This window comes from Primulina huaijiensis, chromosome 8, assembly GCF_012295235.1.
Source record: "Primulina huaijiensis isolate GDHJ02 chromosome 8, ASM1229523v2, whole genome shotgun sequence".
NCBI classification, from domain to species: Eukaryota; Viridiplantae; Streptophyta; class Magnoliopsida; order Lamiales; family Gesneriaceae; genus Primulina; species Primulina huaijiensis.
The window spans coordinates 21,433,214-21,458,434 of NC_133313.1; the positions used below are offsets into that span (position 1 = coordinate 21,433,214).

At 35.2% G+C, this 25,221-nt stretch overlaps 3 protein-coding genes across 8 annotated transcripts; 2 read left to right on the forward strand and 1 right to left on the reverse strand.

Annotated features, from left to right (window-relative positions):
• Nucleotides 1-1,728: 1,728 nt before the first annotated feature.
• LOC140982221 (probable diphthine methyl ester synthase) lies at nt 1,729-3,852 on the forward strand. The gene is made up of 7 exons (XM_073448646.1): nt 1,729-1,795; nt 2,080-2,287; nt 2,357-2,481; nt 2,680-2,909; nt 3,055-3,094; nt 3,238-3,329; nt 3,435-3,852. Exons 2-7 carry the CDS (start codon nt 2,138-2,140, stop codon nt 3,635-3,637), a joined length of 840 nt encoding a protein of 279 aa, XP_073304747.1. The 5' UTR covers nt 1,729-1,795; nt 2,080-2,137; the 3' UTR covers nt 3,638-3,852.
• A 4,726-nt stretch (nt 3,853-8,578) lies between these two features.
• On the reverse strand, nt 8,579-10,527 carry LOC140982284 (uncharacterized). The gene is made up of 2 exons (XM_073448743.1): nt 9,855-10,527; nt 8,579-9,426 (listed from the first exon to the last, which is right to left on the reverse strand). The coding sequence occupies exons 1-2, from the start codon at nt 10,399-10,401 to the stop codon at nt 8,786-8,788; spliced, it is 1,188 nt and encodes a 395-aa protein (XP_073304844.1). The 5' UTR covers nt 10,402-10,527; the 3' UTR covers nt 8,579-8,785.
• A 4,958-nt stretch (nt 10,528-15,485) lies between these two features.
• On the forward strand, nt 15,486-24,697 carry LOC140982551 (uncharacterized). 6 transcript variants are annotated; one of them, XM_073449108.1, is made up of 10 exons: nt 15,486-15,710; nt 15,786-15,913; nt 16,316-16,436; nt 16,616-16,697; nt 16,767-16,837; nt 18,251-18,302; nt 23,244-23,417; nt 23,522-23,634; nt 23,835-23,921; nt 24,426-24,697. In XM_073449108.1, exons 1-5 carry the CDS (start codon nt 15,580-15,582, stop codon nt 16,785-16,787), a joined length of 483 nt encoding a protein of 160 aa, XP_073305209.1. In that variant the 5' UTR covers nt 15,486-15,579; the 3' UTR covers nt 16,788-16,837; nt 18,251-18,302; nt 23,244-23,417; nt 23,522-23,634; nt 23,835-23,921; nt 24,426-24,697. The 6 variants fall into 6 exon arrangements, with proteins under 6 accessions (XP_073305209.1, XP_073305206.1, XP_073305207.1 ...); XM_073449105.1 differs by lacking the exon at nt 16,616-16,697; XM_073449106.1 differs by lacking the exon at nt 16,616-16,697 and having other exon boundaries at nt 23,596-23,634.
• Nucleotides 24,698-25,221: the final 524 nt, after the last annotated feature.

A 25,221-nucleotide genomic window follows, 5' to 3' on the forward strand; every position in this document is an offset into this window, starting at 1 on the left:
AGTGACGGTTTTGGAAAGGTAGATTGTCGCTAATTAGCGACGGTTTTATGAATTCCCGTCGCTAATTAGCGACTGTTATATGAAATACAGTCGCTAAGTAGCGACCCTTTATACCTAATTAGCGACAGTATTTATAAAATCGTCGCTAACTAGCGACGGTAATTCATAAAACTGTCGCTAATTATATTATGTTTTAAATTTTTTTTTAAATTTTATAATTATTCCTACATATTTTTAAATAATATCCTCAACACATCTAAATATCATATTTTAAATTTGTAAATAATTTATAAAACAATTTAACCTTACGATAAAATAAGCTAACAACAAAATTTAATTTTGATCATAAATTAAAAATTGAAATTAAAAAATATAATCTAAATCGAAATTAAAACCGCCCGAGAGAAAAATGGAAGTAGATATGAAATGGTAGAAAGAATAAGCCACGGAAGCGTGTATTTATAGGCAATTTGCGACGGAAATTTATAAATTGTCGCTATTAACGACGGGTTAATAAATATGTCGCTAATTAGCGACGGGTTTTACAACTGTTGCCAATTTATTTAGCGACAGATAGTTTAAATCGTCGCTATTTGCGACGGTTTGAACAAAAACGTTGCTAATTAGCGACAATTTATAAAACTGTCGCCAATTTATTTAGTGACAGAGTGTTTACACCGTCGCTATTAGCGACGGTTAGAACAAAACCGTTGCTAATTAGCGACAGTTTATACAACCGTCATCGATTTATTTAGCGACGGATGTTTTAAATCGTCGTTAATAGCGACAGTTTACATCTTTTTTTTTCGTCAGTTTTGTTACTTCACAATTTACATTTAATGACGAAGTAGTAAATTTAAAAGACTTCATTTTTTTGTGTTGTAGTGAAGTATTTAATAGAGAACGACTTCACAATTATTGATTTTGTGGTGAAGTAAATTCTTTCTTTAACTTCGACACAATTTTAATATGACGAGTTAATTTGTATTTTATTACTTCATCATTTAAGGAAAATTAATTAAAATTATGGTTCATTTTTTTACTTCACTAAATATAAATTAAAATTTTTTTTAACTTTTCACTTCATCAAAACTAGTATGTCGAAGTAAAATATTATAAAAAATTAGAAGTGAAGCCTGTGTTTTCTAAATTGTGAAGTTAAAAATAATGTTTTACTTCGCTGATGTTATTACCGAAGTTGATTGATATATACTACTTCATAATCAACGAAGTAACAAGTGACGAAGTAAAATTCAAAAATTCTACTAGTGGCCGGATGTTACCCGTCGCAATGTGCGATGGTATAATTCAAGACCGCCGCAATATTTCGCGCCAGTTTTCATAGCCGTCGCTATTGGCGACAAAAAATTTTCAAAACTGTCGCCAATAGCGACGGTTATTTATAAACCGTCGCCGCACAAGAATGGTTAAAAAACCGTCGCAATTGGCGACGGGTTTCAAAACCCGTTGCCATTTGCGACAGTTTAATAAAACTGTCGCCGATCTAGATCGGCGACGGGCTTCTCATAAACCGTCGCTATTGGCAACGGTTGCATTTAAAACCGTCGCTAATAGCCACGGTTTTGCAAAGACTGTCGCTATGATTCTATAAATGCCTGAGGTTCGCGAAAATTTGCTTAAGCGATTTTCGCCTTTCTTCTCTGGTAGTAGCGAAACTCTTATCAATTTTTTCGAAGTTTCGGTTTTTTAACTTTGTACTAACATTTTTTCTTATTTATTTCGTAGATTTGCTTGTTGGTGTGATCTTCCAGCGTTACGTGGATCTGCATATTAGGTTTTTAAAGCGTTTTCTTTACAAAAAATTTAATATTTAATTTTAATTTTTGCGTAGAAACATTTATAAATTTTAACGTAGTGGTTATATTATACAAACCGTTGGTTCATTAAGCTACGATTTTTTCAAAAACCTGCGCGGGCAGAGCCCAACAGATTTCAAGTCTGTCTCCTTAACCACTCGTACATATCAACTTCTTTTGCAACTATTAATACTATACAATATTTATATTATAATTACCTATATTTTTTCTAGGTTTTAACAGTTCTCATCTTCTGTCGCAGCGAAAACCAGAAATCCTAACACAAGTTAAGAATCAGACCACTAAACAGATCAATAGGGATGTTGTATATTATAGGATTAGGTTTAGGGGACGAGAAAGACATCACCTTGAGAGGGCTTGAAGCAATAAATAAATGTAGCAAAGTGTACATGGAAGCATATACTTCTCTTCTCTCATTCGGTCTCTCCTCCGATGGCCTCTCAACTCTGGTGGGTCCTCTTTTTTTGATTTAATTGAGTTTTTGTGCAATAAAGTTTGAATCTTTGGAGTATCCGCAGGAAAATTTTTATGGAAGATCGATTACAGTCGCGGATAGGGAAATGGTAGAGGAAAAGGCGGATGTTATGCTGTTAGAAGCTCAGTCTTCTGATGTGGCGTTTTTGGTGGTTGGTGATCCTTTTGGGTAATTAATTTTAGATTGATTGATTGATTTTTTTTTTTCAAATTGTCCGTGAATTCTTGTTGCTGTTGCAAACCTTTTCTGGATGTCTTTATCCCTGTCAAGACTGGAAATTAATGAGTTCTAGATAAAAGTTGCGTCCGGGTAACCTACATTGGCAGTGCTGAAATATATTGATTGTTGTTGTGAAATTTCATGCAGCGCGACAACTCATACCGATCTTGTGGTTCGAGCCAAGAAGTTGGAGGTGGATGTTAAGGTGGTGCACAATGCATCGGTGATGAATGCTATAGGAGTATGTGGTCTACAGCTCTATCGGTATGGGGAGACAGTTTCCATACCCTTTTTCACTGATACCTGGAGGCCTGATAGTTTTTACGAGAAAATTAAAAGAAATCGAACACTTGGTTTGCATACTCTCTGCTTATTAGGTACACTTAATAGTATTGTGTTGCTGTTGTGCATAAAATTTATAGCTTGTGAAATTGATCGGATGCTCTATTTTCTAGAAAAAAGGATTATGGTCTTGTGTTCTTAAATGTGTAAAACTCAATACCATTTTGTGAATATTTGCAGATATTCGAGTGAAGGAACCATCCCTAGAATCATTATGCAGGTTAGAGATACATTAAATTCGTTCCCTACTAAAAGAAGATACATTTTTTTATATGCATTTCTATGTTCTTTCATAGCACAAATTTGCATGCAATCATTATCCAGCTGGATTGTCATATACTTCTATCTCTGATTATATTTCAGAGGTAAAAAAGTGTACGAGCCACCGAGGTTTATGACTATAAACACTGCAATTGAACAGCTCTTGGAGGTGGGGCAAAATCACCAAGAATGTGGTATGTTCTCCAACACTTGCTACATTCTCTTTTTACTTCCTGTGAATTTGACGAATCACTTCTTTGAATAATTTAATCTGGTAATATTTCGGTCTCCAATTGCAGTGTATAATGAAGACACTTCTTGTGTTGGATTAGCACGAGTGGGCTGCGAAGATCAGGTTATAGTTGCAGGATCCATGAAACAACTTTTGACTCAAGATTTTGGGCCTCCTTTACATTGCCTTGTCATAGTAGGAGAAACTCATCCATTGGAAGAAGAAATGCTCGAATTCTACAGAGTCAACAAAAATTTGAAGCAAACTTAACTTTTTGGCAGCAATGGTGGTATATTTTGTTGCACACATGTTATCGTTGTTTTACTGTACGTATCAGACGTGTAACACCCCCCCCTCCCCGTTCGGGTAAGGGTTTCCCGACAACCATTTTTATTTACGGTATGGAATGGATCTGCGCCAAAAGGAGGATATAAAAATTTTAAGCGGATTATTGTTTTCTTTCCCCTTATTATTTGGTTGGAAACGACTTTTTGGTTCTTTTTTTTAGGAATTCTGAATCATACATACTTTTCCAAATATTCGACTGTTATCTTCATTATATGACCACATTTCGATCGGTTTATGTTATTAAATGTTGGTTCCACATCAAATATAAGGATCCAATCCAGTTGTCCCATTTAATTGTCTTGTGGTTTTTGGCATTGTGGGCTTGCTTTTGTCATCCCAAAAAGAAGCCAAAAGGAAAGAACAATGTGCGGTAAAGTGGTTTACACTTATGTTTTTCCGGAAGCCCAATGGGCCAGCTCAAGAGTATTAGTGAAAGGAATTAATCTCAATCACACACAAACCGAACAAGTCTGTATGGGCCAAGGGAAGAAGTCCAGAACCAGAAACATGCATTCGTAAAGTTGAAAGCCCATCTCCAAGAAATAAGAAGAGATGAGAGATGTTGATAAATATAGCGTGTGTATGTGTTCGTACCGTTGTTCTGTGAGAGTCAAAGTTTGTGTGTTGAGCGGTTCCTCTTGTTGAGTATTTTCTCTGCTCTTGTTATCAAGAAAGAGTGAGCTGTGTAGAAGTTTATTCATTGTAAACCATTCCCAAATTTGAGTTCTTAGTGGAACGATCTCTGATCAAGTGGATGTAAGACTCGTTATAGTCCGAACCACTATAACTAGGTGTTGAGTTTCTCTTTACAGTGCTTTGATTATTGTTATTCGTTGAGTCTTGCGTAATCTGTTATAACAAACTGGTATCGGAGCTCGGTTTACGAGAAGACAATGGGTTCAACAAGATTTGATATCGAAAAATTCACGGGCAAGAATGATTTTGGGTTATGGCATTTGAAGATGAGAGCTCTGCTCGTTCAACAAGGATTTGAAGATGCACTTCTTGGGGAAGAAAATTTGCCTTCTCAAAGATTCAGAGAAGAAAGATCTGTTGGCTAAAGCCCATGTGCATTGATTCTAAGCCTAGTGATAGGGTCCTGCGTTAAGTATCTAAGGAGAGGACTGCGGTTGCAATTTGGGCCAAATTAAAGCAACTCCATATGAACAAGTCACTGCCAAATAGGCACTTTTTGAAACAGAAGCTGTATACCTTCAAGATACATAATTCGAGATCGATTGAAGATCGTGTGGATGAGTTTAACAAGATCATACTGGACCTGAAAAATATCGATATCAAGATCGATGTTGAAGATCAAGCTCTGTTGATGCTACAGTCTCTTCCCGATAATAGTGAGAATCTAAGAGACACAATGATATATGGAAGAGAATCCCTCACGGTTGAGGAAGTGCATTCAACTTTAATGTCCAAAGAATTGAACAAAAGATCTGATATTTCTAATGAGGGAGAAACCGAAGGGCTGTTCGTGAGAGGTCGTACTGAAAAAAAAGAATTTAAACAAAGAAGCAGATCTCGATCAAGATCCAAGATTAAGTTCAAAAGGAAGTGTTTCTTGTGTAATAAGAAGAGACATTTTAAAAGGGATTGCCCATAATTAAACAAGAGACACAAGGAAAAAGAGATGGATTCAGGTGATGTGGCTGTAGCCCAAGATGGGTATGAAAGTGCATATGTTCTTTTGGTCACTACAAAAAGAACAGAAAGTGAGTGGATTTTAGATTCCAGTTGCTCTTTCCACATGTGCCCTCATAAAGACTGGTTTTATGAACTTACCAACGTAGATGGGGGTAAGGTTCTCATGGAAAATGATGTGGCTTGTAAAGTAAAAGGAGTGGGATCCATAAAACTCACAGTTGCTGATGGAGCAGGCAAAACACTCTCTGAAGTTAGATTCATTCCAGGCCTCAAACGGAACTTAATCTCTCTTGGAGTTTTGGACAAACTTGGCTACTGCTTCAAGGCAAAAGGAGGGGTATTCACAGTGACCAAAGGTGCTTTGATGTTCATGAAAGGTTGTATAAGCAATGGTCTTTACATCCTTGAAGGAAAGACTTGTACTACTATGGCATCTTAGGTTGGGTCATGTGAGTGACGAGGATTGCATGAATTGAGTAAGCAAAGAGTCTTTGGAAAGGACAAGCTCATCATTAAATGTGGTTTCCACATCAAATATAAGGATCCAATCCAGTTGTCCCATTTAATTGTCTTGTGGTTTTTGGCTTGCTTTTGTCATCCCAAAAAGAAGCGAAAAGGAAAGAACAATGTGTGGTAAAGTGGTTTATACTTATGTTTTTCCGGAAGCCCAATGGGCCAGCTCAAGAGAATTAGTGAAAGGAATTAATCTCAATCACACACAAACAGATCAAGTCTGTATGGGCCAATGGAAGAAGTTCAGAACCAAAAACATACATCTGTAAAGTAGGAAGCCCATCTCCAAGAATATAAGAAGAGAAGAGAGATGCTGATAAATATAGTGTTTGTACTGTTTTTTTGTACGTGAGAGTCAAAGTGTGTGTGTTGAGCGGTTCTCTTGTTGAGTATTTTCTCTGCTCTTGTTATCAAGAAAGAGTGAGCTGTGTAGAGGATTATTTATTGTAAATCATTCCCAAATTTGAGTTCTTAGTGGAAAGATCTCTGATCAAGTGGATGTAGGACTCATTATAGTCCGAACCACTATAACTTGGTGTTGAGTTTCTATTTACATTGCTTTGATTCTTGTTATTCTTTGAGTCTTGCGTAATCCGTTATAACACAATGTTTACCCATTTTATATGAACTCTCAGCCTCCTTGATTCAATGGTCAAGTTCCGCTCTTATGAGGCAAGACATTTTAAATTCTTCTGCTTCGTTTGATGTCACTGACCAATTTGTATTCGTCATGCATATGGAAAAAAATTAATGTGTGTGGAAAAAGAAGGTGTTTCACAAATGGTTAATTTATAAACTTAGTTATATGGGCATTCTTGTCATTTCATGAATCCTTATGCATGATATTGAGAGGAGATAGGGATGACAATGAGTCAGATTTGGATATGACGATACATTCTCTCCATTCATTATATGTATTTCCGTCTTCATTCATAACCCATGAGGTATTCAATTTCATCATTATTTCAATACCCTTCAGAATTACATTTTCTCAAATTTGAATTATTACGAGTATGTAATATCCTTCGCCAATCAAAGTAAGCGAATGTTTACTTAAAACCGTCGCTATTTTAGCGACGGTTTGTCAGAAACTGTCGCTAATATTGCGACTGTTTGAACATCCCTGTCGCCATTTTGTGCGACGAGTTTTTTGAACGTCGTCTTTGGCGACATTTATATTTAAGTTATCCGAAGATGCTATTTTACCTTAAAATCTTTCAATATTTATAATCTTAAATATTACTTAGATATTTAAGTAGTGCTTGTACATGTTTAGAAAGAATGATTATGCATGTTTTTTACAAAATTGTGAATCAGGCCATGCAATATCAACAGAGTTTCCAACTCTTCTAAAAAATGAAGTGATGATCTATTAGCTATACGTACACATATTATGAAACAAGATGAGGTTCGAACGTGAAGACCAAACTCAGAAAAATACTCAGATTTTTTTATATTAATAATTTCAATGCATAGCTCGATATATTAAATATACTTCCGAAGAAAAATACTATCTGTTCTAAATGGCATTAAAATAATTTTTTTAAATTAAATATTATAAAGACATCATCGGTGCATGATAGAGCCACGAAAAGTCAACAATGCTTTGCTAGTACGAACGAATCTTAGTTACAACTAATTCAAGTGGAAGATTAGTCTGCAGGGCCAATCCAATGCAAGATCATGATTTTTTTTTAAAAAAATAATTTATTTAATATTTTACGTATTCTATGTTTTGTCACTCGATTATTTATATTGCATTTGAGGCTTTAAATATCATTTAATCGACTATCGGTAGCCCTTTCTCTAGTGTTAGCTGACCGACAAATATCACAAGTTAGTAGATGTAAATATGTAATCGTAATCGAACAATTGTTTTTGTCATTTTCTAGCTTGTAGGAGCAAATAATTCATGTTACTATCGTACACAAGACAACATATTAATTAGTCGNATGGAGATATTTTATTTGATTTCTTGTGTATGAAGTGATGTCATGACTTGGATGCATGCTTAATGATTCATCGTAATTTAATTAAATAATTTTCGTGTAATTATATTTGGTGAATTGAATCCTTTATATATATATAGTTAAACGAGGATGAAACATGAAATTTTCTACAATAGTTTTTGCTTAAAAATCTGAAAGATTTAAAGTTGAAGTATATTCCCAGGTATTGAGGAAATTATATTATCTGGAATTTTTAGTTTATGTTTGAATGTATTCTGAGACATTATCCAATGGGGTGTTAAAATCTCAGATACTTTCTCTATTCAAAATGTGAAAGAAGACCCACAGCAAGGGAAATAAATGTAATTGCAGTTTGACCCACTGCCAGCCCATCACTTAACTATGAAGATCAGTACGACTCCATCTTCGTTTTTAATTTTTGCATTTGAAATTTTACCATAAATTAATATGGTAAACATGGAGGCTGGGAACTTTGAAATAGTTTGGTACAATCATAAAATTACCAATTATATATTGATTATAAGTGCATGCAGCTACAACATTTGAGTTAGGATGACAAAATTTTTTTTTCTTTTTTATGATTATATGATTTAGAAAGTATTAATATTGATACAATATTAGAATTTTTTTTTAACATACCCTTGAGGAAATTGCGGTTTTAACTTTGAAGGGAAAACAAGCTGTTAATGTAAGTATATATTCTTTTTATATACTATTGTATCTAAAAAGTTAAATTAACATTTGATTTTACATAGCAATAATATATTACAAGCTAAGCAATTTGATCCAACTATTAAGAGTACAAACTAAAAAATACACACGAAATGCACAAAAGGTGCATGTTTAATAATTAAGTCGAAATCGATGAATAAAACGAGTCGTTGAATTTAAATGAACAATTAACAATCTCATTTTCCAACTAAAAAAACTTTTAAGAGTCGAGTGCTTTGTAGATCACCACGAAACAAGACAAAATTGCCTTTGGATTAAACACATGTAGTTCCTCGAGATTCGAGTACATCCCATTATTGCTGGCAACAGAATCAAAGGAGCCAGCAGCCACCGACGCTGCTCCATCCTCGTCAACCGCCGCATCGTCCGCCGCCACGCGCTTCACCCTCCCCGCGATCACACGACATACCAGCATTGCGCGGCGCGTGCCCGAACAGCCCAGACTATCGTGAGCCCTGCCGCTGCTCGCGGTGGTGCGGACTCCACTCATCTTGCTCCCTTCGAATCCATGCCGGATAATAGTACAGACTCCGCAACCTGGAATGGAGGCGCACAAGCTGGACGATCCACGCGCGCCGAGCGAGCATGTGATCGTAGCGCAACGGAACCGTAGTAGCTCATTTCCATCGGCGACACACCTGGCGTTTTTCTTGGAGGTGTTGGTGGCGCGTGTCTTCACCGTATCCCTGTAGTCTTCGAACTGTTGGATCGTACGTTTCGTGTTGTTGACCTTTAATATCCGCTCGATCTTGCAGATAGGATTGTTCTTTTTAAGCCAGCTTGATTTGAAAATTATCTCTACTATGTTGCGGCTTGAATCATCTGGGCCGAGCTCAGACACTGTAAAAAATCATGTGATGAAATAACGAATAATCGATATGGTATTAAAAGAAAATGCTACAAAATACATTTGAAATTACAATTTATGACATAATATGTAATCTAATTTGTATTTTAAATATCTTAAAAAGTCTCTTCAAACTAATTATTTTCTAAATCATCATATTCGATCCCCAAGACTCAATTGTGAAAAAGGTCCGATTCAGTTCATTAAACCAAGTAATTAATTTTGGATGAGAGATATAATAATATAATATCGTAAAAATATAATAACTAAAATATAAAGGATTTTTAATAATAATTTTCAAAATCTTAAGAGAACGGCACCATTTCTTCTTTAAAGAATTTTTACCGCTTTCAACTATATATATATATATATATATCAATGATTTAATTTTTGAAAAAGGAAAGAGTGAAGTTTAGATTACCCGCATGCCTGATGGCTTGGTGATGTTCCAAGCTCTCAATTTTTGGGAAGACTTCCCCACATTCGGAGCAAGCACATATCGTTGTCCTTGCCAATGGATACCTGCTAGGATCAAGGGAGTGACACTCAATGCATCCCGAGAGCTTCCTTAACTGCATGCCTCTGCCGGAAGACGCCGCCGAACCGCCGGATCTCACTAATCCATGGCCAGTACTCTTCTTACTGACAGACCTGATTTCCTGGCCCACAGAGCTGCCATCCGGCGAGTGATCAGAGCGGTGCGCAACCCTGGTGTTTCCGTGTACAACATCCCTGAAAGTGCAAGTGGAGCTGCAGTAGGAGTAAATAGGATTAACGGTGGCATTACTATTCCTGGAGGGATCATGGATTTTGGAATCCTGGATTTGTTTGCAGGTGAGCAAGTTCTTGATTTGGTCCCATGAAGAAGGGGGGTGGTTGTTTATTTGGTTCTTTTTCTTGGACTTGGGATTCGTGGATTGGTGTTTTTTTCCGGATTTAGTTTCTGGTATGGAAGTGAGGAGTGCCATGAAAATAAGTGAGAGGAGTTGGAAGAGAAGGGTATACTTGAATATGTGTTTCTTTCATGAAACAATAATCACGCACATTTAAGAAGAGAGATGTTCTGCAAAATTTTGAGAAATTATTTTTTAGTTTTTTGGATGGAAAGTTTCATTTAGTGTGGGAATGACCGAAATAGAATGGCCCATTGGTCAACGTTTCAAATTTAATAATATTAATTAATAAATTTTTTCCATATTTATCAATTTATAAATTATAACTCTCGAAGATGTATATTATTTGGAATTCAGCGTGTTTTCGAACTAATGATCAAATTCGAGCATCATGTAGTGAGTCAAAAATTTGTGTGCGACGGTCTCACGAGTCGTATTTTGTGAGACGAATCTCTTATTTGGGTCATCCATGAAAAAATATTACTTTTTATGCTAAGATTATTACTTTTTATTGTGAATATCAGTATGATTGATCCGTCTCATATATAAAAATTCGTGAGACCGTCTCACAAGATACATACTCATGTAATAAATACTCGAATTGTAATTTAAGTTCGTGAACTCACACATTAATAATTTCAACTCAAAAACTCATTTTATTCCAGTTGACCACCTAACCTACCACCAGCGAAGTTATATTTCGAATCCTACATTTTATAATATCCATATATTTTTTAAAAAATATTTCACTGTTTCAAAAATTAAAAATGGTTAAAGTGTAAGATTATCGATTTATGCTCCCACCTTCCTTTATTTTGTGGACCTAAAATAACGGGGTGTCACCTCATACATTAATTTGACGTTACCCTGACATGGTAAAACTATATGAAATTATGCATTAAAATTTTCGTGTGAAAATTAATTGCAGGGCGGCTAAAATGGCATGGATTACGTGGCTTATATTTGCTTTCCATTTGGAGTTTTAATGCATAAAAATAGAAACAACAATATAAATCATAATAATCTTCATTTAGAATTAAAGTTTTAAAAGTTATTCTTTTTTAATGCATAATTAATCAAACCCTCCTGAAAAATGAACAAGAATCTCAGTCACCACTTGACAGAGTCAAAATACTAGTTTGCCCGTATAATATTTTCCACTCAAGAAAGAATCCTATATCATTATTTAAAGTTTAGACCGATGGGCAGTAATTAAGCATCCGATTAAAAAGTAAACAATTTTTTTATAATTATTTTCGTTTAAAGAAATGTCCCAAAATTTCGATATATTTTTTAATATATATAAGAATATTATGAACTGCCTCCCACATGATGTTGGGTTGGCCACTTGCTATGCTTGTAAAATCTCACATTCTTTAGGTAAGGGTGCATTTCTCGCAATTAATTTTTNATCCACCAATAATTAGTTGCCCAACTTTTTGCAACTCGTTAATTTATTAATAAGGATTTTCTTTGTTAAATTAAAGTTTTAATTTTATCGAGGTGGTTCTCCAATCGCCTTCTTATTCTGACCTAAATTAATTTGATTGAGACTGAAAACAAACTATTAAATATTTGTTGTGAGTTGAAGTGAAATTATGCATGTATTGTATACGTACTTACATCAAACATCATTGATTTGTCAATCGGGTACGTATAACTCTAAAACACTAATGGAATGAATTTCTTGATCACATTTAGTACAAAATCTACTTAGAAAACCCTTGGACCAAAGCAATTAATAAAAGATTTGCTGTATTAATTTAAGATCTTGGGATGGTGTCTTTAATGACGAGGACATTTTCGGTACGTTTTCATGTGAAGTAGCTGCTAAGTGCTAGCTAGTTGCCAATTGTTCTTCAACCATAATCTCCTCACTGGGTTTCCTTCATTGCTTTCATTTTTTGGAAGCTATTGATTGTTGATATTCACGCATTAATAGATACCAAACGCAATGACACGAGCACTCAAATAAAGGGACAAACTCCATCTCAAATAAATATATAAAAAAATATGCCTCAACTATGTATTTTAATTTCTATTACAAATGTCATACGTACATCGAATATATATCAAAACTAATAAATAATAGTTTATAAACCCAGAAAGATTATAACACCCGATAATTAAACAAGTTTTTTGAGATAACATTTAATTTAATTTGGTCTTCTCGTATGGCTTCATGTTCAAAAAATAAAAATAAAAAAATAGAGTACGTGGTGCCGTGGTGGGATTAAGAATCCAATTGCATGCAAAAGGAGTAACAGAAGAGCCAAAGAAATAGAGTTGCTAACATTGAACTGACTTGACAACAATTTGCCTCTTCCACAGTGTTTTATACGCCCATTAATTTTATACAGCACCTTGTGAAAACGTGCTTCCTGCATGCCAGCAACTTCTCCACTCAAACTATGCGAATTGAATGCTATTATTCTTACTCTCTCCAAACCCACATTTTGTTAAATTTTTATGAATAAAAAATTGTTTGGTATATATAAGACTCAGCATCATTGTTTCATCCCTTGTTTGATTCGAATTACACAACATCCGGAGCTCAAAATTAACAATTATGTTATAAGTATCAATCGATTTTTTATCTCATCATTTATAATCAATTTAAAATATAATTTCATAAATAATATCTTATCCCTTAAGAATAACATTGAAAGATTTAAAACAAATGTTAATTAATGAAATGATACAATTACAGCTATCACATTAAATTTGGTTAATAAGAGAATCTCTTACTTAGAATAATCCATGCATGATTTCAAAGACCAAGACTTTTTAGTTATTATTAATAATGAACTACGGATGGGCTTATCGTTCACAATAACCCAATATCGAGGTTTAGAATTTTATTGGGCTTTAAATTGAGCTAGGGCCACGTAATATTAATTTACGTTTTAAGTACTTATAAATTTTTTTATAAAAGTGTTTTTTTTTAAAAAAAAAAAAATTGCAAAGTTTTTCGATTCATGAGTTTGTCTTCAATTGAAGCCTATATAAGCGAGGGGACCTGCCTTTATTATATTTATTTACTTCGATTCGCTAGGGTTTTAAGGGTTTTAAGTTTCTATTTCCGCTCCGTTTTGTTTGGATACAAAATAATTTGCACCAACGTTCGAAATTGAACGTAATAAAGAGAATTAACTAATGACGATGAACAATTCCAAAGAAACTTGGAGTCGGAATCAGAACACTAGAATCACTTGGGAAGGATGCAGTGTCTTGCTCGATATAAACGACAGCGATCGCGTTCTTTTCTCTCGCCTCACGGCGGGCTCGTACGACTTTCGATTCGAGTGATGTATCTTTGGTGCGATTTTTGTTTTGTTGAATTCTTATTTGGGAATTTGCAGGAAATTAAAAATCGGGAACAAGAATTGCTCACTGCAGCCTTTGATTGGGTGNCTGTGTGTGTGTGTGTGAAAGTGAAATTTTGATTTAATTATCCTGCACTGTGTGTGTGTGTGTGAAAGTGAAATTTTGATTTAATTATCCTGCAATCCACCAATAATTAGTTGCCCAACTTTTTGCAACTCGTTAATTTATTAATAAGGATTTTCTTTGTTAAATTAAAGTTTTAATTTTATCGAGGTGGTTCTCCAATCGCCTTCTTATTCTGACCTAAATTAATTTGATTGAGACTGAAAACAAACTATTAAATATTTGTTGTGAGTTGAAGTGAAATTATGCATGTATTGTATACGTACTTACATCAAACATCATTGATTTGTCAATCGGGTACGTATAACTCTAAAACACTAATGGAATGAATTTCTTGATCACATTTAGTACAAAATCTACTTAGAAAACCCTTGGACCAAAGCAATTAATAAAAGATTTGCTGTATTAATTTAAGATCTTGGGATGGTGTCTTTAATGACGAGGACATTTTCGGTACGTTTTCATGTGAAGTAGCTGCTAAGTGCTAGCTAGTTGCCAATTGTTCTTCAACCATAATCTCCTCACTGGGTTTCCTTCATTGCTTTCATTTTTTGGAAGCTATTGATTGTTGATATTCACGCATTAATAGATACCAAACGCAATGACACGAGCACTCAAATAAAGGGACAAACTCCATCTCAAATAAATATATAAAAAAATATGCCTCAACTATGTATTTTAATTTCTATTACAAATGTCATACGTACATCGAATATATATCAAAACTAATAAATAATAGTTTATAAACCCAGAAAGATTATAACACCCGATAATTAAACAAGTTTTTTGAGATAACATTTAATTTAATTTGGTCTTCTCGTATGGCTTCATGTTCAAAAAATAAAAATAAAAAAATAGAGTACGTGGTGCCGTGGTGGGATTAAGAATCCAATTGCATGCAAAAGGAGTAACAGAAGAGCCAAAGAAATAGAGTTGCTAACATTGAACTGACTTGACAACAATTTGCCTCTTCCACAGTGTTTTATACGCCCATTAATTTTATACAGCACCTTGTGAAAACGTGCTTCCTGCATGCCAGCAACTTCTCCACTCAAACTATGCGAATTGAATGCTATTATTCTTACTCTCTCCAAACCCACATTTTGTTAAATTTTTATGAATAAAAAATTGTTTGGTATATATAAGACTCAGCATCATTGTTTCATCCCTTGTTTGATTCGAATTACACAACATCCGGAGCTCAAAATTAACAATTATGTTATAAGTATCAATCGATTTTTTATCTCATCATTTATAATCAATTTAAAATATAATTTCATAAATAATATCTTATCCCTTAAGAATAACATTGAAAGATTTAAAACAAATGTTAATTAATGAAATGATACAATTACAGCTATCACATTAAATTTGGTTAATAAGAGAATCTCTTACTTAGAATAATCCATGCATGATTTCAAAGACCAAGACTTTTTAGTTATTATTAATAATGAACTACGGATGGGCTTATCGTTCACAATAACCCAATATCGAGGTTTAGAATTTTATTGGGCTTTAAATTGAGCTAGGGCCACGTAATATTAATTTACGTTTTAAGTACTTATAAATTTTTTTATAAAAGTGTTTTTTTTTAAAAAAAAAAAAATTGCAAAGTTTTTCGATTCATGAGTTTGTCTTCAATTGAAGCCTATATAAGCGAGGGGACCTGCCTTTATTATATTTATTTACTTCGATTCGCTAGGGTTTTAAGGGTTTTAAGTTTCTATTTCCGCTCCGTTTTGTTTGGATACAAAATAATTTGCACCAACGTTCGAAATTGAACGTAATAAAGAGAATTAACTAATGACGATGAACAATTCCAAAGAAACTTGGAGTCGGAATCAGAACACTAGAATCACTTGGGAAGGATGCAGTGTCTTGCTCGATATAAACGACAGCGATCGCGTTCTTTTCTCTCGCCTCACGGCGGGCTCGTACGACTTTCGATTCGAGTGATGTATCTTTGGTGCGATTTTTGTTTTGTTGAATTCTTATTTGGGAATTTGCAGGAAATTAAAAATCGGGAACAAGAATTGCTCACTGCAGCCTTTGATTGGGTGCCCTTTTGGGTCTTTTTTTCAAGTGGAGGTCGGGGATGATGGGCCCTTTCTATCCCGCATATTTACATCTTCAGAAGGTTTTTGTTAGTATGTTTTCAAGTCCATAAAACTTTGTCCGATGCTTCTAAAACACTGTTTCAGAACGGTTGACTCCTGACAGTTCACTTTTACGGCCATCAGATTTAAGCCACATTCTCTTAGTTATGTTATCTCTATATTGCTCGCGTCCCCTTGAGGCATGGGCCATGGAGGCTGTTATAGAAACACCATAATCTTATTCTAATCTTGATACACTTGAAAAATTGGTTAAATGTGACCGATAGAATGGTTGAATGAAGTAAAAAATATATAGTTTTCTACTTTTCTCTTTTGTACATGTGGAATGGGCGTGTCGATTGGTTGAACATAACTTTTGAGACATAATTAGTTGCTTAACTTCAAGAACATGCATTTTCTATTGCTGATGTGCTTATTTGTAGATGATACTCTTCAGGAAAATATCGGTTCTCAAATTATGGAGGAGAGCAGAGTTAATCGAGCAATTGTTGATAATAACACAGCCCAGAGTCTCTCTGGTGAAGATATCGAGGATATGCTGAGGTTTGTGTTTCTTATATCTTGGTTAAAATTCTGCATTGTACACATAGATTGGGACATGCACTTTGAAATTGCTCGTTTCTTCTTCATTTATAGGACCTTTTTCACGCATGACATATCATTGCCTATGTTATCTAATTGCATTTGCCTATCTATTCAACATCCCTTTCTGCAAAATGCAGAAAGGGAGCAACTGGGAATGACATTGTTGAAGCTCTTGTTGCAAATAGTGCAACATTTGAGAAGAAAACTGCATTTTCACAGGTGCTTATTTCTCATGTGATACAGAACAACTTGAACTAGAAATGAAACGCAATCCATATCTTTTTGCAGGAAAAGTATAGGATTAAGTAGCAAAAAAAATACGCACCAAGGGTACTTCTCAGACGCCCTTTTGCATGAAGGTTGACTTCTGGACTCTGTGCGTGTTTTTTTTAGAGTGATATATAGTTTTTATTAGAATCTGCATGACCATACTTAAGTATTTAAATGTGTGGTGTTAGATAATTTATCCAGCTACGATTATCATGTTTGATTAAAATGTCATGGTTCAGAAATATATGATTTCCCAGTTTTTGTGGAATGTTTGGTGAAGGACAATTAAGTTCCAATGTTATTTAGCGACTTGATATTTTTAAGTTAGGATTTGTAGATGACCACCTATTGATCTAGTTACGAACATGTACTGTCTATGCTACAAGTTTAACTTCTTTTATTTTGTAACCAAGACTTGGAAAGGTTGGGACAGTAGAGAAATCGAGGCTCAAAGTTGATACCTTGAAACTTGGTTTCTAGAAGAATTATAGCAGAATTCAAGCTTTGTTTTGGAATTTAAGAAAATTTTCAGTTGAAATTCTTTTGACATCTCCTATGCACGATTATTGTTGGGCCTATGTAATGCATTGTGTAAAATTTTTAGGTAGGTTTGCCTACTAATCCCTATTTTACCCCATTTTTCTCTAGTCTCTCTCTCTACTACTACTGCATTCCCTTACCTTTTTCTCACTATCACACGAGTTCTCTATCTAGAGATTGAGCAAGATGGGTCTATTCATAGGCAAAAGAGGGAGCTTAGCTTAGAAACTAAGCTAAATACTAATATTTTATTATATTATATTAAACTATTGCTAGTTTATTGAGAAATTACCATATATTATATAGTCCAATGGTTTAACTAGTTTATTGTTTTGTATGAACTTTTTTCTAAAAATCATTAAATATGTAATTTTTTTGTAAATAATAGGTTACTTTTATGAATATTATAAGTATATAATTTAGTTATAAGATTTATATATGTGGAATCTAATATTTACGTATCTATTCATCACTCTTCTAAATGTTAAAATCTTCTATTATATTTTTTTTTATGAATATACCCCAATTATTTATTTGTTCATTTTATTATTATTATTGTTGTTATATTTTTGAATTCTTCCTATTTTCTAGTTGGTTACCTAGATTAATCTTTAAAGGTAAATAGTTATTAATATTATTTACGTCTATAAGTTTATGTTTTTATTCTTTATTTTAAATTGTATAACTGTTAAACTTAAAAATTTTTGGGGTGTTATAGAGCTGATATTAATGCTTAAAAAGATTGTTGAGATTCAAGCAACCAAGAACCGTGCAATTTTTTTGAGCAGTAGATTTCAACTAAAATCTAAAACAAATTGTACTTTAGTCATGATGCATTTTTCTTTTTAAAAGTTGCTCGCTAATTCTCTTGATCTTTATTCTTTTGTGATGTTTTTTTTTGCTAAAGAGTTTTTATACTGTTTATTTCCTAATACCCTTACAACGTATCTTGTTCCTTGCAGCATATGTGAAGCATACTTCAAGAAACAGAAGCATACTTCAAGAAACAATTGGGTAAATATCTTTTTGCTGCTGACTTGGATTATTACAATGAAAGAGACCTTAATATTATCTTTTGATTTCCAAATGAATGTATGCAGCTTTTGTTTTTTCACATTGATTCATGGAATTTAAGTAGATAGAAATATCACCTCTTTTTTAAAATTACGTCATCTCACAGTAAATACTGTTACTCTTAAAGTTTCCCAACAACAGTAATGTTTCTTGGCAATGTAAGGGAGGGATACTTTGGATACTTGGATTGGTTGTGACTTCCTGTTGTAATATCTTTGCTTTACATCGTGGATGTTGAATACCTTCTTGAAAAATGAATTATAATGATCAAATCTGGATAGTTTTGTTTCGGAACTTCTTGGTGTGTCTCAATATCCTCTCCAATCTCTTGTTCCATTACCAATCAATTACCTTTAAGGTGCCAGAGTTACTGGGAACTAAATGTATTCATATGCCTCGTATACTTTGGCAAGTTATATTTTGTTAAACCTAGAGAAACCAATCATTAATTGCTTAACGCCCATAGGGCGTGTGTGTAGGCTATTCTCAAGGCTCATTGAGGCTCTTGCGCCTCAACACAAGTTAAGGCGCATTACTTTAATGAAGCCAGCTCCTTAATGATAAACTCCAAGTCTTCGTGCACTGGGAATAGTAAATCAGTCCATGAAATGCAAGATCATCTACAAATATTTTTGCTTATATACTAATGAATAATATTTTGGTATTCTTGATAATTTGTTCAGTACATGTTGCATCATGAGAGAGAATTTTCTTCTGATGTTTGTATTCTAGCATATCATTACTTAATGCAACATCGTTTCAATCAAGTGCGCGTCTCATTTTGTTCTAGGCTCCTATTGACTATGGTCTGGTCAATACTTTGCTGTTATAGCCTGACTGTCCTGTTCCTTTTTCGCACTCTTGAGCTATGTTACATGGATACGGGTACGAATATCGTATTGAATACAATATGGATACAACGATATGGTAATTTTTGAAAATATAAGATACGATACGGTTATAAGATACAAGTATACTAAAAATGATGTCACACAATGAGATGCTCACATGCAAATGATTAAAGTCCATACTTGCTAACAATGTTTCTCTGGTATCCATAAGCTTGACTGGAACAACTTTTCTCTACTAGTATATTGGATAAATGTAACAAGGTTAATAGGTCTTGTAGGCTTATAATGTTAGGCTACGGCTCATGGCTACAATAAAAGGTAAGAAAATCAAAATTTGAGAGAAATATTTGAATTTTCATCATTTTCACTTTCTTTTCATTCACCATCACCTTTTGTTTTCTTCTCATTCATATCTTTCTTTTCCCATATTTTTTTCTTTTTCACCACTTTTTGATTCATTCCTTTTTGTTGTTTTTTTTCTTCTTTTCTTTTTCAACTTCTTTATACACATTTATTTTTTTCCCTTTTTCTTTTCAAGGAGTATTTGAATCATTTCAATACCAATGAACTTATTTCTCTCAAAATTAGGATGGATAATAAGTGTATAAGCTTCATTTGGTAGTTGTTGTGGGATATAGAATTGATACAAGTGTGGGCTAATTGTATGTCATTGACACACACCACTTGATTTTTAGTAGGTTCAAAATGGGACACTAGGGATATTTCATGTTCATTAGGTAGGCTCGAACGGTTCCAAAGATTGCGCCTAAATCATTCATACGTCACATATTATCCGTATTTCGCCTCGAAAAATGTTCAAGCAAGTTCTAGATTACCGTCAGTCTATTAGTCATCTCATACAAACCAATCACATTCATTGTTCAACCAAAATGTTATATGAGATACGTGCACGAAGAAAAGTCAAGCATTTCAATCAACTCGAAGCTCAATGGGCTAACAATTGACAATAAACAATGAAAACAAGCCCAAAGATATTGAGAATAATTGCCTAGATCATCTCTGTGTTTGCAAAAGTGTCGGTCAATATCATGTGAAAATTACAAAAAATCAGATTTCTATTGTCTATTTAGCATCACATGTATGTCAATTGTCTCTAAGCATCGATAGTATTAACAAACATGACAGTACAAAAATTTGTGACTCCCAAGTTATCATGAACACATGTATTCAGACCACAACTTCATTCTCATCATCGGCCACACAATGACTTATCCATGACTCTTTTCTAATGACTCTATAATGCAGTAATCAAAATGACACTATAAATTTTTTTTTACTAGACTCCCTACGAAATTAAAACAATTTAACTTATGTGCAGGAAATAAATAATCATCCAGTCCTCAATGCGACTCAAAGCGACTTAATAAACTCTAACTCAAAACCAGCCAAACAAGCGAAGCAAAGCAAGAATAACAACCCCCCAAACTTAAGTACGTGCATTGTCCCTAATGTACAGTAATAAACCAAGAAAAACATGGGATCACGTACCTCTTACAGCGAGCCTCAGGACTCGCTGTCCTCGCTTGACAGCTCAACCTCGTCATCCTCATCATACTCGACATCATCCTCAATAGGTCGGTGTGAAAACGATGGCGGTGGTGGGAATGGCTCCTCAGATGGACTGGTCGCAGGGAAGCGCTGTGCAAGCACACGAGTAAAATCATGCATGTAATCCACGTGCTCGCGTATGATCCGCCACTGTTTCCTCATCATACGCTCTAAGTCATCGAGACGCTCGTTTGCGGTTTGTCTTCTGCCGGTCCCCGCATGTCGTGCGTGTGGTGCCTGTGGGCCGGGCTGTGTCTGTGCTCCACTCCCTAAAACCTCTCCCGGACCACGAGTAATCTGTCTCTGTCTCTTATCCCTCGGGAGGGGCTCAACCAGTGAGATATCGCCTTTCGTCCGCAACAATATCTCACTATCATCCCATGTAACCCCTGCTATGTGACAGAGATCCTTGATGGTCGACGAGTGGGGCATGCTAACTGTGGAGGTGCCCCGAGCAGCATGCAAGATCGAAGTCATGATCACCCGACCGGCATCCACTGTGCGGCCGGTGATGATATAGTAAACCAAAGCTGCATTCGTCTTCGTCACATCGTACACATGCGCAGATGGCATCAAACGCGAGGCTACAAAATGATACCAATTATATGTCTCTCTCTTCAAGGATGTAGCTGGAAAGGTGACTGGGGCTCGTTGATTATTTAACTTCCAAACTGTGCCCGGCTCACAAAGTGTGGTGATGATCGCCTCATAGGGGTATGCCTCTCTCATGAACGTCATGTGCTCGTCAGTGCCATAGTTGGACATCGAGTACAACGAGTTGATCGTCTCGCTGTTGAAGGCAACCATCCGCCCCCTTATCTTCATGTGATAATCTTCATGCTTAACCTTTAAATTAGCATAGAATTCCCTAACAAAAGGCATCACAACATCGGCAGGGGTTTTAACAAATTCATCCCAATTCATCCCTCAAGCACGAACCAATGTATTACAATCTGGGTGGCTCTGATCCATACTTCTTTCCCGCTGCATATTTTTCTCTAGCAATTTAATATAATTCTCAGCGGCAACTGCATCCCAAAACCGGTCGGGTGATCATGACTTCGATCTTGTAGGCTGCTCGGGGCACCTTCACAGTTAGCATGCCCACTCGTCGACCATCAAGGATCTCTGTCACATAGCAGGGGTTACATGGGATGATAGTGAGATATTGTTGCGGACGAAAGGCGATATCTCACTGGTTGAGCCCCTCCCGAGGGATAAGAGACAGAGACAGATTACTCGTGGTCCGGGAGAGGTTTCAGGGAGTGGAGCACATCCATAGCCCGGCCCATAGGCACAACACGCACGACATGCGGGGACCGGCAGAAGACAGACCGCCCACGAGCATCTCGATGACTTAGAGCGTATGATGAGGAGACAGTGGTGGATCACACGCGAGCACATGGATTACATGCATGATTTTACTCGTGTGTTTGCACAGCGCTTCCCTGCGACCAGTCCATCTGATGAGCCATTCCCACCACCGCCAACGTTTTCACACCGACCTATTGAGGATGATGCCGAGTATGATGAGGATGAGGGGGTTGAGCTGTCAGGCGAGGACATCGAGTCCTGAGGCTCGCTGTAAGAGGTACGTGATCCATGCTTTTCTCGGTTTATTACTGTACATTGAAGACAATGCACATACTAAAGCTTAGGGGCTTGTTACTCTTGCTTGTTTGGCTGGTTTGAGTTAGAGTTTATTAAGTCGCATTGATGACTGGATGAACACTTAATTACCTTATTCCCTCTTTCTTATGTGACGAATAAATTGTATGATTCAAACTTGGATCCAAATAATCCTATTAAGAATTTAAGTTTAAATGATAAATGCAAATGCTGTTCTTCCCTATGCCTCACTAAAGTTATACGAATTCCGAATGATATAAACATTTAACGGTATATCTCTAATGATCTATAATCCTAGTCCCGCTCCCAAGTTATATAATTAATCATACAACAAACAATTTATGGACAGTAAACTGAAGTCGGATAAACACAAAGAAACACAATTAAACGAAATTAAATTCAATCATATAAACAATCACGTCAAATTATCGTATCCACAAAGCTACACCATCCTCTAGACTGGAACATTGGTTCATAATGAAATCTAAACAAAACATGTTCGAATGTTTAGACATCGCAACACAAGAAATTAAAGAAGCGAAAGATTAGATGACAAATCAGAAGTGGCGTCTCTGTCCCCAGATTCGTCGTTCTTCGTCTTCGTGATCGATCTTCGCACTCCAGATCGTCTCCAAGTGTGTGCTTTCGTTCTCTCCTTGCGTTTTTCTTCAAAACGCCCATCCTCCCTTCTGCAACCTTATTCCTTCTTTTATACCTCGTACGGGCCATAGTTTGAAGCCCATTTGTTTGATTCTCGCTGCCACTTGTACTTATCAGTCTGATTCAATCAGCTTGTAATTTTGAGGTAACTCCAAATGGTATTGATGTGCAGGAAGAATCTTTGTCTGCTTCAGTAATAAATTCGATCAGCATGGATGAAAGCTGTAATGGTAACATTGACACTGTGACAAACGTGGACCCTTCTCCAAAACCTTGTAAAAGTGTAAAGGCTGGTGAAAGAGCACCACTAGAGGCCATCAAGGCGTGGAAGAAACGGATTTTCCAGGTCAGCGTACATTTTCAGTTACATGATTTCTTTTAGATAATGTGAAGTTATTCTGACATTTCTAAAGGTTTTAATTTTGTTACTTTTTTATCTTCTATGTTTAGTATGATAATTGCTGCTCCAGACTTGGATTCTTGGAGCATTGTGAAAGAACTCTTACCACTTTTATCCTTTTCAGCTCCCTTTGTGATTTATCACCAGTCGGCAGTATCTCCAGGTACTCGTTTTAATTTGTTGGCTCTGCATCATTATTATATTTTAACATGCTCGAAATGCTTATTGATTGTCCATACCTTCAAATGCATATGTTATGCTTCATTTCATGGCTTTTTAAATGAACATTTCTATGATATATTTTTGATTTAAGCTACATGCTTGATCAAAGACCTGAATAATTTCACAATTTTCTTTTTTCAGCCTCTAGCCACATGTCTGCACAATCTGCAGATCGAAAAAATAGCCATCAACTTGCAAATATCCGAACCTTGGCTTCGTGAATACCAGGTATGTGCGATCTTTCGTTGACGTTAATTTTTGGAACATGTGCTTGCAGATTTGCCTTTTGCTTTTGATGTAGCATTTCTTTAAGAGATGTGTGACGAAGAGAATCAGTTATTTTTGTGGATACATCGTTGGGCTAATTTGTATAACTTTGTACATAATGCTATCGTCCAACACCGTTAGAAAAGAACGAAGGAGAAGGCCTAGTTTTGTCAGTTCACTGATATTTACCTGCAAATAGCATTTCCAAAAAAAATTATGCTTATTTGATGGTGGTGAGAAATAGTGATCAACCCTCTCTCTCGTAGTGGGTTGTCAGCTCTTTGTTAATCTCAGAACCTTTTTTTTTTTGGTTTGAACGGATCTCAGAACCTATTTACTCTACCGTTGTATGCAGCGATGTATTTTTAAAATACCGTTATAGACACTACCATAGTCTCTGCTACTTTGTTTGTTACCAACAAAAGTGTGTTTCCCCTTGATTACCGATTTCTAAACGATGCACAGGTTCTTCCATCAAGAACTCATCCGCATTCGCAGATGAGCTCCTTTGAAGGCTTTGTACTGAGTGGCACACGGATAACTGGTGGTGATCGACCCCAATTACATTAACTTATTTCTATGTACTCAATGTGATTGAGTGCTTTAGTGGACCTTTGTTTATTTGTGATGAATGCGTTCCTTGTGAGGGAGGGTTTGTTTTGTTTTTTATTATTATTATCAAGGGGTGGCCAAATTTTGGTTTTTCTTGATTTTTTCAAATACCAAATCAAACCTAATTGTTAGAGATTAAAAACAAAGCCTAGGTTTTCAGTTTGGTATTGCTTGATAACAGATTTTAAATTTTGATCTTTTTTCTAATGGAACAGTTTTATTATTTTTAAATATATAATTTAAATTTTCATTTTCTATACTAGCTACTATATATAAATATCAAATATAATATTTATATGATTGAAAATCATAATAAGTTTAAAATTTTTCCAAGCCTATTGTATAGTTTTTTATATTTACAAATTTGGTTTTATTATTTTTGGTTTATCGTGGTTAATTTTAAAACTGATCTAAATAATGATTTGAATTGGTAGAGGAGGTTGGGTAGTAAATAGTCATTTGTTATCGGGGCTAAGTGCATCAAGTCGTCAATAACCACGGTAAAAAATCAAAAGGAAATAAAAAACATTNATATTTTAAAGATAAATGTGTTGAGAGTTTTTATAACGTAACAACGAATTATATTTGATTTTTAAAACTGAAAGATACAATTAGCCTTTCACCGTCACCCAGTTCTCCTTATTATATA

Excerpts from the sequence above, each read along its gene's own strand:
- LOC140982221 (XM_073448646.1), top strand. The coding sequence starts at position 2,138 with ATGTTGTATATTATAGGATTAGGTTTAGGGGACGAGAAAGACATCACC. Across the intron at positions 2,482-2,679 it reads GTGGTTGGTGATCCTTTTGG|CGCGACAACTCATACCGATC; the intron begins GTAATTAATTTT and ends AATTTCATGCAG. Across the intron at positions 3,095-3,237 it reads TCCCTAGAATCATTATGCAG|AGGTAAAAAAGTGTACGAGC; the intron begins GTTAGAGATACA and ends ATTATATTTCAG.
- LOC140982284 (XM_073448743.1), bottom strand. The coding sequence starts at position 10,401 with ATGGCACTCCTCACTTCCATACCAGAAACTAAATCCGGAAAAAAACAC. Across the intron at positions 9,427-9,854 it reads CCAAGCCATCAGGCATGCGG|TGTCTGAGCTCGGCCCAGAT; the intron begins GTAATCTAAACT and ends GATTTTTTACAG.
- LOC140982551 (XM_073449105.1), top strand. The coding sequence starts at position 15,580 with ATGACGATGAACAATTCCAAAGAAACTTGGAGTCGGAATCAGAACACT. Across the intron at positions 16,437-16,766 it reads GATATCGAGGATATGCTGAG|GAAAAGTATAGGATTAAGTA; the intron begins GTTTGTGTTTCT and ends ATCTTTTTGCAG. Across the intron at positions 18,303-23,243 it reads ATACTTCAAGAAACAATTGG|GAAGAATCTTTGTCTGCTTC; the intron begins GTAAATATCTTT and ends ATTGATGTGCAG.